The sequence below is a fragment of the Callorhinus ursinus genome, unplaced genomic scaffold (genome assembly GCF_003265705.2).
Source record: "Callorhinus ursinus isolate GAN/ISIS: 27379988/994484 unplaced genomic scaffold, GSC_fseal_2.0 scaffold35, whole genome shotgun sequence".
Lineage (NCBI taxonomy): Eukaryota > Metazoa > Chordata > Mammalia > Carnivora > Otariidae > Callorhinus > Callorhinus ursinus.
Genome location: NW_027397097.1, coordinates 5,900,161 through 5,916,961, shown reverse-complemented (window position 1 = coordinate 5,916,961; position 16,801 = coordinate 5,900,161). Strand labels below are relative to the sequence as shown.

At 51.5% G+C, this 16,801-nt stretch overlaps 1 protein-coding gene across 1 annotated transcript in view; it reads left to right on the top strand.

The window, feature by feature from the left end:
- Positions 1-7,390: 7,390 nt before the first annotated feature.
- LOC112806341 (guanylate cyclase D-like) overlaps positions 7,391-16,801 on the top strand; it is a 54,991-nt gene continuing 45,580 nt past the window's right edge. The window contains 5 exon segments of the mRNA XM_025848626.1: positions 7,391-7,429; positions 9,182-9,590; positions 9,593-9,940; positions 12,343-12,638; positions 15,050-15,404. Of these exon segments, the coding sequence (XP_025704411.1) occupies positions 7,391-7,429; positions 9,182-9,590; positions 9,593-9,940; positions 12,343-12,638; positions 15,050-15,404 (1,447 nt within the window).

Below are 16,801 nucleotides of genomic sequence, written 5' to 3'. Positions count from 1 at the left end.
TTTTAAAGATTTATTTATTTGACAGAGAGAGACACAGCGAGAGAGGGAACACAAGCAGGGGGAGTGGGAGAGGGAGAAGCAGGCTCTCCGTCGAGCAGGGAGCCCGATGCGGGGCCTGATGAGGGGCTTGATCCCAGGACCCTGGGATCATGACCCGAGCCGAAGGCAGACACTTAACGACTGAGCCACCCAGGCACCCCAATAAATAAAAAGTCTTAAAAATTTTTTGTGCAGAAGGAGAGATGGCCTGAGGACCTAATTTACTTTGACTCATGGGTAGTTGATAATTAGTCATCTGGATGACCAAGGTCTTAGTATAAATGAAATTTGAAAATTGGTGTCAATGAGGTATGTGGATGGATCTCAGAATCATCACAGGGTATGAAGATACACATCCCACGTGAATGCCCCTGCAGAGGGCATCCACGACAGAGGAAGCCCTCAGTACTTCAGTGGACAAGATGAGCTGTGGCTATCAGTCAGCTTCTTCCCAGTCACCCCAAGTGCTTGTTCAATGGCCATACAAAGTGGCCCCGGCAGCCAGAATGGAGGCTGTGTGTGGGTTCCATAACATGGACTTCGTGCCTTATCTGACCACTGCCCCAGGTCAGTGCCCAACCTGCCAATAGCAGAGGCCATGCCAAACACAAAAACTGGCACCATTTCCCTCGGAGGATCAGCCAACTACCTGTTATATCAGATCTCTCCCCTCATAGAGGAGGCAACGCTTTTTCCTACTCACAGAGATAGGGCTGTAACTGTGTATAGATTTGCTTTCCCTGCCCACCATGCTTTTGCCAGAGCCGTTATTCCTGGATTTACCATGGTGTCTTCTACAACAGTGATCCGACTAGGGGAGCAACTGACTGCAAACAAGCTGCAGCGGTGGGCTCACTGGTTGAGCTTCATCTCCCATCACCCAGAAGCATCTGGCCTGATGGACTGTGGAATGGTCTGCTGACACTCAGTTATAGAATGAGCTGGAGACACTAGCTTGTACTTACAGGATGCAATATATACTTTATACTAGTGACCAAGTGTGCTGTCTTCTTGTGGACAGAATGCACAGGTTGGAAACCAAAAAATAAAGAGCAGTGGTATCTCTCACTCTTGGCCCACAAACTCACTGGAAGAATGTTTGCTGCCACCTATGCCTGATCTTGGACTTGGCAGTTCGGAGCACCTAGTTCCTAGGAGAGGAACAGTTTCACCGGAGGACACAGTACTTCATCTTAGGAAGTGGAAGCTGAAACTGTCCCTTGACCATTTTGGGATCCTCATGACCCTGAATCAACAGGCAGAGAACGGAATTCACGACTATATAAGTCAAATGATGGGTCCCAACTGCTATGAGGAAGTGTCATTGTTGCCTTACAATGGGGCAGGGAGGACTGTGACCAGCACCCAGGACATTAACTGGGGAGGCTGTTAGTCCTCTCTTGCCACTGGGTTCTGGTCAATAGTAAATAGGGCAACCCAGTAAAGAGCAGGCCACTGAGGACTCAGTTCATTTGGGAATGAGGGTTTGGATCACTACACCGGGTAGAGACTGTGCCACATACTTTCCCTTTGCCTGCCAGGTGATCTCTCCCCCTCCCTTACTCTGACCTGCGAGGCTGGCTTGTGTGGGAAACACCATCAAACCTCCATGCCTGCTGGCTTCTGCTTGGGTTTGACCAAGGAGAGACCTGGGAGATCAAAAAGAGTGAGGTCAAGAAATTTGTTTCCATTGCTGCTTCCCTGAAGGGTTGTCTCGAGCTGGCTGTATCCCTCAACCAGAGGTCATTGCCTCCATCAAGGCAGCCTTCTCTCATGACTTTATCCTCCTAGGGTCTAGTAACGGTGCCCGCCCACCCTTTGGGGCCAGGAATGGTAGCAGCTCTGCTACTGCTAACCACAGGTGATAGCACTAGATTCTATATCCTTCTGTTAACAGTTCCTTGGTAAATAAACCCTCCTTGAATTATCCTACTTTGCATGTGCCTCTGCTTCTAGCTGGGATCCTGACTGGTATAAACTTTTCTTTCTTTAAACACCCCCCTTTCCTGTATGACTCAAGGGCACTGAGCACTTTCTTTTTAGAATCATGTGATCTGTATCTGCATCTAGTTAGTGTTTGGTAATGGTGATGATAGTGATTATTGTCATTATTAGTGTCCATAATTTACTGAATGCTTTAACACTCATTCACTGCTCCCTTGTGAGATAGATATTATAATAGTATCACTGAGTTTATAGATAAGGAAACTGAAGCTCAGAGAGGCTAACTCACTCACCTAGGGTTACTCAGAGAGAGAATGATGGGTTGAAGATTTTAACTGAGGTCTGTAGACCTCAGAGTTCCTTCCTGGTTACTGTGCCAGGATGAGTTTACCCACTCTGAGATAATAACTGATTATTCCTTCCATTCAAAAACTGTCCCCAGTGATTGTTCATGGCCCAAGTGTCTAAGAGTCAACCTTCATTCTCTTGGAGCAAATCATGTTGTTGCCTTGTTGTTTTGTATCAGTCCAGCAGATACCCCGGGCTGGAAATCCTAGTAAGTTTGTAACTACCGTCCGTCCGTTAGTGCAAGAATGATCTTTATGTGACCTTCCTAAGAGAAGATTTTAGACTAGATAACAGGGTCCTGCCTGGGGGATTGCAGAGAGCGAGAGAGAGATGATAGAAGTTAGGGGTGGAGTATGGGGGGAAGAAAAGAAGATGGCTCTCCTCTCCCCGTAGCAAAGTCATAAAGCAGGTGATGTTGATTTTCATAGGGAGGCTTGGGTTCTGGTTCTAGCCTCGACCCAGTTTGCTGTGGAGTGAACTCCTCCAGGCTGTCAGGTTCTTCTACTATAATATGCCTGTGGTGGACAGATTCTAAGGTGGCCTCCACAACTCCTGCATCCTGGCATTTGTGCCCTTGTATAACCCCTCCCTCTGAGTGTGGGTGGAACCTGTGACTTGCTTCGAACCAATAGAATATGGTAAAGAATATGGTATGATGCTACTCTGATGATTATGTTGCATTAGATTACGTTATGTTTTCTGAGACTGTCTTGCTAGAAGATTCTCTCTGTTGCTGGTTTTGAAGAAGCAGTTCTCGTGAATTCTATAGACAACAACCTGAAGGAGTTTGGAAGCAGATCCTTCCCTAGGTGAGCCTCCAGATGAGTACTCAGCCTTGACCAGTGTCCTTACTGTAGCCTGTGAGACCCTAACCTGAAGTCCCACTAAGCTGCACCCATACCTATGATCCACAGAAACTGAGATAATACACATGTATTGTTTTAAGTCACTAAGATTGTGGTAATTTGTCATACAACATAAAAAAACTAATACAATGCATGATTTTTAAAAATGCTGGTTAAATTAAAAAAATTGGGGATGCCTGGGTGGCTCAGTCAGTTAAGCATCTGACTCTTGATTCCAGCTCAGGTCACGATCTCAGGGTTGTGGGATCAAGCCCCAACTCCGGCTCTGCTCAGAGGGGAAACTGCTTGGGATTCTCTCTCCTTCTCCTTCTGCACCTCCCCCCACCCCACACAAGCTCTCGTGCATGCTCTCTCTCTCTTAAATAAATAAATAAATCTTAAAAAAAATATTATACTGAATGTTGAAGAAGATTTGGTGAAATCTGTATACCTACATTGTTAATTGGTATTAACACTACTTTCTCTTGTTATGCAAGTTCTCAAACACAAGCAAAAGTAGGGAAAGTGGTTATAATTAACCCAAGTACAACCATAGCCTACATTCAAAAATTAAGATATTTTCATACTTCATTTATCTCTCTCCCTTTTGTATGATAATTTCAAAACCCGAGACATCATGTCATTTCCCTCTACATAATTCAAATATGCATAGTTGAAAACAAATGGCAAATTTCTTTACATAACCACCTTGCCATTAGTACACCTAAAAATCTTAAGAATAACCATGTATCAGCTACTGCTCAGTCCATATTCAAACATCTCCAATTACCTAAAGAATATCTTGACATTAATACATTATAATATGAAGCAATATGTAATGAGTACCTTAAATATGTTCCTATTCTTTGATCTAGGATGGCTATTCCTGAAGGTTTATCATAAAGAAAAAATTCAAAAGATGATAAAGGCATGATATCTATTAAAGAATTATTCATAATGGTGACAAATTGCAAATAACTCAGATATATAGTATATGAGTCATGCTATATTCTGGAAAACACAGTCCTCATCAGTGTATCAATAGTGGGAGAGTGATTACAAAGATGTTAGGATATGAAGCAGTTCAGACATTGGCAACAGTAGGAAATTTCTACCACCCCTACTGGGGAAGGGAAAAGGGGGGAAGGAAGTGGTAATACCTGAGCCCAGAAATTGGAGCCACATCCAGAGGGGTATTTGAAGAGACCAGAACCAGAGAGACATAGCTGTCACTGGGATACTTTCCACATGCGGGGGTGGGAGTGGGGGATCTCTGGCTTCTCTCTTTCTCCTTGCCTCCAGTCTCCTGTAAGTGTCTCCTATTGGCTAGATCCAGCCAGAAACCAGGGGCAAGGGATGCTGGGAATGAAGTTTTCAAGGTCAGCTCTCTGTGGGACAGAGGGCCCTCTCTAACCTCTGTATTAGGAGCCCAGTCAGGTTTGGGGAGGTCAGTGAATGGATCTGAGAGCGAATAGGCATAAGTCTGGCACATCAACAAGGACCCTAAAATCCTTCCAGAACAAGATTAGGGCTAAAAATATCCAACAAAAAGATAATTACTAACTTATGACACATCCACCCAGTGTGTTCCTTGACCATTGAGATAAATATGAAGATTGTGTAGCAATATAGAAAATACTTATACTGAATTATAATACATTATTACCTTTCTTTGCTTTTTCTTTTTTTTTATACCACCTATCACTTTGTAAAATAAAAAATAAATCTAACTATTTATCATGTGTATTGTTTGTTGATGCCCTACTCCTGTTAGAAAGTTAGTTCTGTGAGGGGAAAAAAAACTTTGGTTTTTTTGTTTGTTGCTATATCTTAAGTGAACAGTTCCTGAAACATAGTAGGTGCTCAGTAAATATTGTTAGTATGAATTAAGTGATGTGAACAAAGCAGAATACAACACCCACTTTACAAGGTTGTTGTAAGAATTAAATGAGTTGGGATCACTAGCACATAGTAAATATTTTGTGTACTTAGTAAAGGTCAGTTTTGCCTAAGTAGGAGAGAACAGATGGAAAAGGAAAAGTTGAAAATCCACTGGACTGTGGTATCTATTTGCAGAGAAGGGTCCACCCCAAAAATGAAGATAGAAAAATCACCCTTATAATCCCCGAAAATCAATGTGTTGTGATGAGCAGAAGCTTGGACGTGTAGTTGGCCCTGCCACTTACTAGCTCTGTGCCCTTGGTCAAATTACCTAACCTCTCTGGGTAGTATTTTCCTTATCTATTAAATGGGAATAACAGTAACACCTGTCTCACTGGGTTGTATAAATACTGCCCAGCACAGGGCTTGGCACATACTGGATGCTCAGTAATGCTGGTTACTTTAGCATTAGCCCATCCTTCCTCCAGGGAGTACAAGCCGGGCCTGGAGCTGTCCGAAGTGCTGAAGACATCCTCCCTCCCTCCCTCCCTCAGTTCCTTTGTCCTTCATTCTCCCCTTCCTTTCTCTACTTGGCTCCCCAGAGCCCTAGGGCTTGAATAGATCGAATTTTCCAAGTGGCTTCTTCATGCCCCTGAGGGGGACAGGGAGGAAATGAGCCATATATGAGGCACTCCTTGGACAAGAGGGCTGGGAAGCTGACAGGCAGCTGGAGCTGGAGTGTTAACCATGGGGATTGTGGTGGGAATGGGGGCTCCCCAGGCTAGAACCTACTTGAAGAGCTTGACATCTGAGACCCTGGTGCAGCAATCTTAGGATCCGCAAAGAGACAGTGAGTCAGCCCCAATGGCACAGCATAGCACAGCATGGCAGGTGGGTCCTCGGGGAGCTGCCCTGAAGGAAGGCAAGAAGGGCCAGGTTGGGGGGTGTGTGTCAGCAGGGTGACCCTTGGCTACAGGACCTGAAGGGGCCCTGGCTCTAACAGGCATCCTCCGTCCTCCTTCCTTGGGTTCCTATTACCTTTTTTTATTTTGCTCATTTGTCTTTTAATGCAGCCAAAGGCATCTTTATCTTTTTGGGTTCGGATACTATGAGTTGATTAATTCCATGGGCTTGGCTCTATGAGCCAAGCAATATGTGCCTAATCATTGGCATCCATCTCCTAGAGTCTAAAAATACAAATGGTTTTCCCAGAAGGGTGTTGAATTAACCCATTGTGCTGGAGGTGGCAGCATTGGCGGCTCACACACTCCTGGGGGAAGGGCTGACACATGGGACGTGGCCAGCTTCAGAGACAAAAACAAATCAGTTCCTGATTTTTACTGACAACTAGAGCACTAGAGCTGAAGGATCTTTGGGGACCTACATCTAAACTAAGCCCTCCCTGTACAGACGGGAAAACCAAGGCACAGAAAGGGATGTGGGCTCTGTCCCACAAGTCGGGAGCAGAGCTGGAGCTAAAAGTAGCCTCCCGCCTGAGTTCTCTGAGCCCCTGCATGCCATCTGCAGGATTCCTGGGACGCTGAGTGTGGCCAGCGGGACCGTGGGGCCAGGGGAGCTTGCTGCTGCTTTGTGAGACTGAAGGAAATCCATATGCCTCTGTGCCTCAGTTTCTCCATCTGTACACAGAGGGGTTGGTTTAGATGTTTAGGTCTTCAAGGATCCTTCATCTGTGATGTTCTAGGTGTTTGATAAAACGGGGGTTATTGTCTTTGGTTGGGAAGTAGGAAGCCAAGCTCCAATTCCAACTCAGCTCTAACTTTTGGCGAGAGCTCGGACATCACATGGCTGTTCCACCAGAGTCAGTTTCCTCCTCTGAAGAAGAGGGTAAAAGGTCTCTTCTTGGGGGTCTCGGAGAGGACAAGGCAAAGTAGTGGATCACAGGTGCTTTGGAAAGTACAAATTAGGGGGGAGGCAGTTGTCATTCGTATCAGGCGAGTAGGCTTACGTTTCCAACCGGAAACAATTAGCTCTCTGGGAGCCCTGAACGAGCCCAGCTGCTCCAGAGGGGTTCATCCCGAGGGGTGGGGTTGCTAGGAGACACATCATGACAGAGGAGGAGGGAGGGCCCAGGGTGCTCCTCGGAGGCTGGCAGGAGAGCAGCCCTCCCCAAGTCCCTGAGCCCGGAGCGGGGAGAAGGGTAGCATCCCAGGGTTGGCCAGCACTGCCGACTGGCTACTCTCCCAGATAGGGAGGCTGAGCCCTCAAGTGGGGGCGGGGGCAGGGGCAGGGCTGCGGCTGAAACTCAGGCCTCCACCTCCCTGTCCAGCTCTTTCTACACCAGAGTAGCCCGGCCGCTCCTCAAAGATCCCAAGATGGTGATGATCGTGGCAGTGACAGTGCTGGTGATGATGGTAACTCTTCTGAGTAAGTACCCTCGTACTCCCATTCAGCAAGTACTACTTACTACTTACTTACTTCCCTACCATAATGATAGCCCCAGTGTAGATACTCTACGCATTTTAGTTTTTGCCACAATATCTGCCAGATAGCTACTGTCATCTCCACTTTACAGACAAGAAAATGGAGGCCAGAGACGTTAAGCATCTCATCCAGGGTTAGGGACAAGTGAGTGATAAAATCAGGATTTATTCCGCTCTGTGATTCCAAGGACCTTCTTACTCCTCTGCACTGAACATAATTTCCTTTTTTTTAAAGATTTATTTATTTATTTAAGAGAGAGAGCACAAGTGGGAGGGGCAGAGGGAGAGGGAGAGAGACTCTCAAGCAGGCTCCGTGCTCACACGGGGCTCGATCTCACAACCCTGAAATCACGACCTGAGCCGAAACCCAGAGTTGGACGTTTAACCAACTGCACCACCCAGGCGCCCCTGAACATAATTTCTAAGGACCTCCTCTGCACAGACCATTGCTGTTGACATTGAGAAGTCATCCCCTTACTCTCCTGACCTGCACTTCCAAGCGTAAGCTGCTTCCAGCTTGCCTCCCCTGGGAAGCCCTCCCTAAGCTCACAGCACCTCCTTACTGGTCCTGCTTACTGCCTGCACTTGTGGTCAGCTCTTCTCTTGGCTGGAACTTACATCCCTACCGGCCCGGCAGCTTCTTAAGGGTGAGATTGGATTTTATCCATATGGGGCACCCAGAGTGGAAGGCTGCTGGCTGCACTAAGGGGGTGGGAGGACTTGGCCAAGGGCTGTGCCTGGGGAATGGGCCATGACCAGGCTGTAGGCAGAGGCCAAGCAGAAGTGGCAGGGTTGCAAGGTGGACACCGAAGTCCTGGGAGAGTGGGATGGAGTGGGAGGTGCTCTAGTCCAAATGTCCTTGTCAAGGAGGTCCTGTGTGGGGTGGAGGATGAGTTAGAGAGATTGTCCTCATCCTGGCTCTCTGCCAACTCCATTCAGTCCCCCTTAGTTTCCTCGTCTGTACCGTGGAGACAGAATGACCTTTGTCTGAACAGGGCTGTGCGGATTAGAGAGAGGACTGTGCACGTGCATTGTAAACCCACTTACTACAAACACGCTTGTGCTATGGGGCCCGGAGTCCAGCGGAGTCAAGAGCTGGGGGATGGTGCTGGGCGGTGGTGCTGGGCTTGAGGGGATGGGGCAGGGGAGTCTCAGAGGGGCACCAGGAGAACTGGCCCGACTGGGATGAGTGCAGGACACAAACAGATAATAGGTTGAGAAAAGCAGGATTTATGGAACACCAAAGTACCAGGGACTGCACTAAGTGCTTCATGTCATGCCCACTTAATCATCGCAGTCCCTGCATAAAGTAGGCTTTGTTTCCCACATTTCTATAGAAGACGGGAGTGAGGGTCAGAACCTCAGAGATGGGTCTAGGGCAACAAGGCGGGGAAGCAGTGAGACAGGGCTGGATAGCTCTGACTCTGGAGCCCACAATGAGTGACTGAGCTTCAGCCCAGGATCGTGCATGGGCATCACCAGGCTGTGAGTCGGTCTTGGGGAGGATGTTAGGCCCCTAAAGCAGGGTGGGAGGAGTCTTCAGACATGATGGGTCCAAATCCCTCATTTTATCAGTGAGGAGGCTGAGGTTCTGGGGAGCAGTGCCATTTGCTTCAAAATCACACCGGGAGTAATGGCAGAAAGTGCTAGAGCGCAAACTTTATTCTTGTCCCCCTTTCCCAGGACTTACAGGGGGGCTTGTACCCTGAAGGTTGGTGCCGGGTGCTGCCACACGAGAAGATGTGCCTGCCCTCCCAGGGCCCATGGGCGGCCACTGTCAGTCATCCGAGGACAGCCTTTTTCCCTCCTCTTCTCTCTGTGGTGCTTTGGGGTGTCCTCCTGTGGGTTGGCTCCCTCCCCGATCTGGCCCTGGGGGCAGGGACCTTCACCTTAGGGGTGCTGGGTCCCTGGGACTGTGACCCCATCTTTGCCCAGGCCCTCCCTAGTGTGGCTGCCCAACTGGCTGTGGACCAAGCCAACTGGGATTCCTCACTGGTGCTGGGTTCAAGGCTGGTTTCCGTGGTCCTCCCCACAGGCTGTGACACCCCTCATGCCCTGGCCACGTTCCTGACCCACAAGAATACCACAGCTGCCTTGTGGGCCCTGTCAATCCCGGTTACTGCCAAGCAGCAGCCCTGCTGGCTCAAGGCTGGGGCAAGATGCTTTTCTCTTGGGCGTGCGGAGCTCCAGAAGGAGGAGGTGAGCTAGTGCCCACCTTGCCTTCGGCTGCCCATGTGCTGCTGTCTATCATGAGACACTTTGGCTGGGCACACGTGGCCATCATGTCCTCGGACCAGGACATCTGGGTGGCTACAGCCCGGCAGGTGGCCATGACTCTCAGGACACATGGGCTGCCTGTGGGGCTGGTGACCTCTCTAGGACCCGGAGAGCAGGGGGCCACGGAGGTCCTGGAGCAGCTCTGCAGCGTGGACGGCCTGAAAAGTAAGTGTACCTGGGTGCCTTCCTCCTGTGGGCACAGGACTTCCTATGGCCACGAAGACACTGGCCTGAGCCCTTGACCACAGCCCTGCAGTTAATCTCGCAGCAGCCTGTGAGCTAGTCCTGTTGAGCTCTGCACTTTGCAGCTCAGAGAAGGTATGTAACTGGCAAGCAGTGCGGACGGATTTTGAGCTCTGATTCAAGTGTTGGTTGTGGAGTGGGAGCCAAAGCTTCCTTGCTTCCCTCCTGGCACACTGAAGGAAACGAGAGCGAAGCAGTACTTGAGCCCAGGAAGGCAGCTAGAGTCAGAATCACTTTTTTTTTTTTTTTTTAAGATTTTATTTTTAAGTGATCTCCACACCCAACGTGGGGCTTGAACTTACAGCCCAGAGATCAAGAGGGGCATGCTCTCCCGACCGAGCCGGCCACTTCTTGCCTTTATCAAGCCCCTGCCGTGCCGAGTGCTGGGTCACGTGGGGGCACAGGACCGACAAGGGGTGGGTCTCCGGGGGCAATGATGTGATGGAGGGACAGGAGTATAAGCAGGTGGTTAACGACAGACAGGTCAAGGCCATCCGAGGGAATAGAGGCTTGGAGAATGAGACGAGGTTTAGGGCTTGGCCCTGGGCGTCTGAGGCTTCTTGGAGGAGGCGGCAAGTGCCTATCTTTCAGGAAGGCGTCAGCTAGGGAGAGGCACGGTGGGGAGACTGTAGGGCAGGGGCGGCTCCTGGAGAACAGAGGGACCTTAAAGTTAGTCTAGACTGGGGTTATTTCAAACTGTGGCTTGTGGCCCACTGGGGCCAAGAAACTGGCGAATCGAGACGAGCAGTACCAAAAAAGAAAGAACGGGGGAACTCAGTGGGAGAGAGAAAGTGGAATGGGACAAGAGGGGCCTGCAGCCTGCGCCCGAGGAGGGCGGGTGGGCAGCCCCCGAGCTCGTGCGGCCGAGAGCTCGCGCCAGGCGGACAGCGAGACCTGGCCCAGGCGTGCCCGCTTCCCGTTAGGAGCAGGACCTCACTTCTGTGAGCCCCGGTTTTCCAGTAGGTGAGATGGGGATAATGACAGTCACCTCACAGGGTCATGAGCAGCAGCTGCTTGTGGCTGAGCGCTTTGTCAACACCTCATTCAGCCAAGAGCCACTGAGCCCTGCCCTGGGCCCGAGGCTGGCTGGGCTCCAGGGAAGAGGGGGGGAGAGGGTGCCCAGGCCCCAGCCGTGAGGAGCTCCAGTCTGGCAGGAGCTGCTTCGCTTGGGGGTGGGGAGGGCTTCCCAGAGGAGGTGACACCAGGCAGGGCCTGAGAAGGAGAAGCTGATTGCAGGCGGCAATGGGGAGGAAGGCGCTCCAGGCAGAGGGACGAGCTAGTGCAAGGGGATGGAGTTACATGTCCATGGGACCGGGACAATGGACAGCTCAGTTCTGTGTAGCCGGAGCTGGGCGGCAAGGGGTAGGGGACACCTCATCAGACTCCTTCCCCACCCCTGTTGCAGAGTATTTAGTTCCAACCAAATTGCCGGCTTTCAGGAGCCAGGAGGCTGAGTGGTTCAGGGCATAGTCTTCGGGATCAGATTGCCGGAGGCACACTCCTGGCCCCAGCTCTTGCCAGCAGTGTGACCTCAGGCAACCCACTAAACCTCTCTGGGCAATAGTGTCCTCCCCGTGACGTGAGGCTAATAAACCCCCTGCATCCCAGTCCACGCTGCCTCCCAGGTTGTGGATATCAGCTTTCTCCTGTGGCCAACTGCAGACCAGCGCCCCCAACTTATCAAACAAAGGGTTTTTTTGATTAGAAGCCTTAGCCGACAGTGCAGAAGAGATGGGGCAAAGGAAGCGCTGGTTCTCTTTTTTCCCAGTCCTGGTGAGTGAGTCTCTGCGGGTCATCCCCTCTCCGCCGGCACAGGGAGCAAGAGGCTTGTGGCCCACGGCCTACACGGCATGGCCACCCAGGGGCTCAGCAGAGCCCAGGGCTCCAGGCTCTGACTTCCACATGACCAGGGGCCCCCAGGCACCAGCAAGGAGACCCCCCCAGCCTTCTTGGGTGGCTCTGTTTTCCTGGATTTGCTAGAGAAAGGGATTGCAGCAGGAACCTGAGTGGAGACCCTTTGTTGGCTGAGGTTGTAGCCCTGGTCAGGGACCCAGGTGGAGAAGAGGAAGGATACAGGGAACCCCTACCTTGGATAGATGTGTGAGACCCTTGCCTTGGGCAGGGGCTCTCTTCTGTCCTGGGGGCCTGGGGACGAAATTGGCTGCCTTATCACCAAGGGCCTATCTCTGTCACGAAGGCAAAGAGGAATGAGTTCATGGTAGGGGAGCTGACCTGAGAGTTAGGAGCAGCTCTCCCGGGCCACAGATCCTGGGCGTCGGGGAAGGCCAGCAGAGGCAAGCCTGCCGCTTCTCCCTGCCCCCCAGTTGTGGTGCTTTGCATGCACTCGGCGCTCCTGGGAGGCCCGGAGCTGACCGCCCTGCTGAGCCAAGCATGGACCCAGGGCCTGGCAGCTGGGAGGCTGGTCTTCCTGCCCTACGATACCATGTTCTTCGCCTTGCCCTACCGCAACCACTCCTACCTGGCTCTCAGCGACAGCGGACCCCTGCAGGAGGTCTACGACGCCGTGCTCACCATCAGCTTGGAGTCTGGCCCTGTGGACAAGGCCTCTGAAGCTGCCAGGGCCAGTGGAGAGGTGGCCGCCTACCTGGAGCCAGAGCAGGTGGGTCCGTCCGGGCCCTGCGAGGCAGGCAAGTTATGTGTGCCCCCCATGTACTCTAGGCCTTCCTGGCCTTGGCCAGCTACCCACCTGGCCGGCCAGCCCCAGCTCCACTGTGGGCACATGACCTGTCCCTTACTGGACAAAGTGTTCCTGCCTAGTCCCTAGGGATACTCTCTCCATCTCTAGTTCTCACTGTCTCTCTCTCTCTCTCTCGTGTCTGTGTGTGTGCGTGCACGTGCTTGCTTGTGTGTGGGTGCCTATTAATCGCTCTTGGCCCACTTCATCAATTCTCCCTCTCTTGTGACTTTTTGCTTCTATTTTTCTATCTCCAGCTCAGCGCTTGCAATTTTCATTTCTGGCCCAGCTGCTCTTTCTCTCACAAACATTCTCCCTCTGCATCTGCCTAGCAAATTGTGCAGAGCAGTAGGAGAGATGCTGGGGTGTGGGAGAATGGGAAGGTTTCCTGGAGTCACTGCTGTGAATCTGAGGGGAGCCAGCGGGGCGGGGGGTGTGGGTGCTGGCTCAGCTTTGGTGTACAGCACTCAGCCGCTTGAGTCCCACTTGGGATGTCTGTTTCTTGGTGACAAGAAGACGACCGTGTCTGGAGGTGATGATAGGGATGCAGATGCTGATGGAAGGTCTTATAACGAAGCATTCACCTGACAAATGTGAATTGGGTCCCTCTGCTGTGCCACTGGGCCAGGCCTCAGGGACACAGCAATGGATAAGACAGACCTGGCCTTAGGGAGCTTCCATTAGGGTGAGACAGATAATATCCAAGCAACCATATAACGAATTCAAATTGTGATAATGTCGCCAAGAAAATGAAACAGGATAAGGTGACAGAGAGTGGCCGGGATGGAGAAGTGGGCAACAGGAGTTAGGACAGGCAGGGGGGCCCACTGTGAAGAGGTGGCTCTTGAGCTGAGTCCTGAATGGGAAGGAAGCAGCCAGGGTGCAGATCTGGGTGAGGAGCGACCAGCCAGGGGCAGCGTTAGGTGTAAGGCCTGGAGGCAGAGTGAGCTTTGGAGGCTAGAGGAATAGGCAGAGGGCGTAGAGAGGCTGGACTGTCATGAAACGTGGGAACAGGGGTCTGAGATGAGCTTCGGGCCAGGCCACGTGAGGCATTTTACGCCAGGGTAAGGAGTTTCAAATTATACGTGAAATGGGAAATGATCAGCAGGTTTTAAGTAAGGAATAATTTGATTCATTTTTTTTTTAAGATTTATTTTAGAGACACAGAGAAAGAGAGAATGAATGGAAGGGGCAGAGGGAGAGGGCGAGAGAATCTGAAGCAGACGCCGCGCTGAGTGCACAGCCCAACCCCGGTCTCGATCCCATGACCCTGAGATCATGACAGGAGCTGAAACCAAGAGTTGGCTACCTAACACCTGCACCTAATCCAGGCACCCCTTGATTTATGTTTTTTAAAAAAAATCGCTTTGGGACGCCTGGGTGGCTCAGTTGGTTAAGTGACTGCCTTCGGCTCGTGTCATGATCTCAGAGTCCTGGGATCGAGTCCCGCATCGGGCTCCCTGCTCCTGCTTCTCCCTCTCCCACTCCCCCTGCTTGTGTTCTCTCTCTCGCTGTGTCTCTCTCTGTCAAATAAACAAAATCTTAAAAAAAAAATCACTTTGGTTGCCTGAGTGGCCTGAAGAGACCCCGATGAAGCAAGGAGGCCTTTAGGAGGCTCCTGTGTGGGCTGAGTGAGCAGTGAGGGGGCCTGGACCCAGGTGGCAGAAGCAGAGGGGGTGAGGAGTCAACTGGGTTGGGAATAAGTTCTGAAATAAAACCAAAAAGATTCAGGGCGCCTGGGTGGCTCAGTTGGTTGAGCGACTGCCTTCGGCTCGGGTCATGATCCTGGAGTCCCGGGATCGAGTCCCGCATCGGGCTCCCTGCTCAGCGGGGTGTCTGCTTCTCCCTCTGACCCTCCCCGCTCTCATGTGCTCTCTCTCTCTCTCTCTCTCTCTCATTCTCACTCTCTCAAAATAAATAAATAAATCTTAAAAAAAAAACCCCAAAACAAAAAGATTCAATGACGAATGGGAAGAGAGAAAGAGAGGAGTCGGGAATAAAACCTAGACTTGAGACACCAGGTGGTAGTTCCGCTCCCCAGAGTGCGGCAGGAGTGGGGTTTGGGCAACAGAACTAGACAGAAACCTTGAAGAACAGGAGTTCCATTTCGGACATATCAGGCCGGTTTGAGGTGCCTGTGCAGCATTGGAGTTGGTGGTGGCCAGGGAGACTGTGACACCACCGAGTGGGGACTGAGGTCGTGGTGGGACCACAGAGAGGGCTGCGTTGAGGGCAGGGTGGGGTGATAATCCACATGATTGTGGCTGGCAGGGCTCAGAGATGTCTAGGAGTCAGTGCCATGGGGTTGAGGGGTTGAGGGACCTTCTCTTCCACAGGTGTCCCCGCTCTTTGGGACCATCTATGATGCTGTTGTCCTGCTGGCCCATGCCCTGAACCGCTCTCAGAGCCATGGTGCCGGGCTCTCAGGGGCCCACTTGGGGGACCACACAGGGGCTCTGAACGTGGCTGGCTTTAGCCAGAGGATCCGGATGGATGAGAAGGGCAGGAGGCTGGCTCAGTATGTGATTTTGGACACAGATGGTCGGGGAAGCCAGCTGGTCCCCACCCACATTCTGGACACAGGCACGTGGCGAGCGCAGCCCCTGGACAGGGCCATACACTTTCCAGGAGGGGCCCCTCTGGCACGTGACTCCAGCTGCTGGTTTGACCCCAATATGCTGTGCATGAGAGGTAATTCATCATCCATCCATCCATCCATCCATCCATCCATCCATCCATCTAGCTGTCCATCCATCTAATGCATTTTCCTCTTCCTGGAGTGCTCCCCACCTTGCCTGGTTAAATCTTATTTGTCTTACCTGTCAGGGCTGGGACCCCTCTTCCGTGATCCCCACAGCACCTGGGTGAATTGCTTTATGTTCATAGGGTGTGTGCCCGCGCTGCGGAGGACCAGTGTCACCTGTTCCCTCGACTAGCAAGTAGCTCACGAAGCTACCTTCCCCTAATTGTTTCTTTGCCCCTCGTCTTCCACAAATGCTGCTGGAGGACCTCCCACATGTCAGGCACTGTGCACAGCCCCAGGGATATAGGAGTGAATGAAATGATGTCCCTGCCCTCATAGAGCTGATGTACTTGAAGACCAGCCCCAGGGCCTGCTTTCCAGGGGCCTCTGTCTGGTGGCAGAGACAGGGACAGCTGAAAACAACACAACACAGTGTGATCAGAGCCATGAATGGGGAAGCCAGGGGCTGACGGAGCCCACAGAAGATCCTCCTCTGTCAGCCCTGGCTCACAGACTTCACCGTCTAGCAGGTTTCAATTCATTCACTCAACAAATCAGTCAGCAAACATTTATTGAACATCCACTGTGTCCTAAGCTCGAGCTGAGAATTGAGGATGCAATGGCAGATAAGACTCCTTCTCACAGCCAGCACCCATGATGAAGCTCACCAACTAACGGGGGACAGGGGTAGGGCAGGTGCTCTGGGACAGGGCTCTGGGAGGGGAAACCAAGAGGTGGTGGGAGCCTGAGTAGCAGTGCCGGCCACAGGATGTGTCTTCTCTCAGGGATCTGAAAATGACAACTCACGCTCTAGCCCAGGGTTGTCATGATTATCTCCAATACAACTGATCAGGCATCATGGATTGAGAGACCAGACAGCAGGGGCTTTGGGGCAAATGTGCTTAGTGCTGCTGCTGACTAGCTGTGTGACCTTGGGCAAGTTGCATACCCTCTCTGGGTCTCCATCTCTCATGTATAAATAGGAACAAAGACCTAGCACCCTCAAAGGCTTGTCCTTGTACGAGGGGCAAGGCAGAGCCCAGGAGCAGGGCTTGTACTTCGAGGAGATGGGAAGGGGCTGTGTGGTCATAGGTTCTCAGTGAAAACCACTCCCTCAGGGGGCACTTAGGAACGCCAGGACCGGCTGGACTTGTCCTGTCCACGGCTGGCTTCCCTGCCGCCTGAGTCTCAGGCGTCTTGTTGGCAAGAGGATGTGCCACGTTCTTTGTTTTCTCTGATTATCTCTGTCTTGAAATGTTAACCTCAGAGATTCATTCATTCACCTCTCCTTTCAGCCTCCGCCGTATTCCTTGACTCCCTTTGGGAGCAAGATTCCTTGAAATGG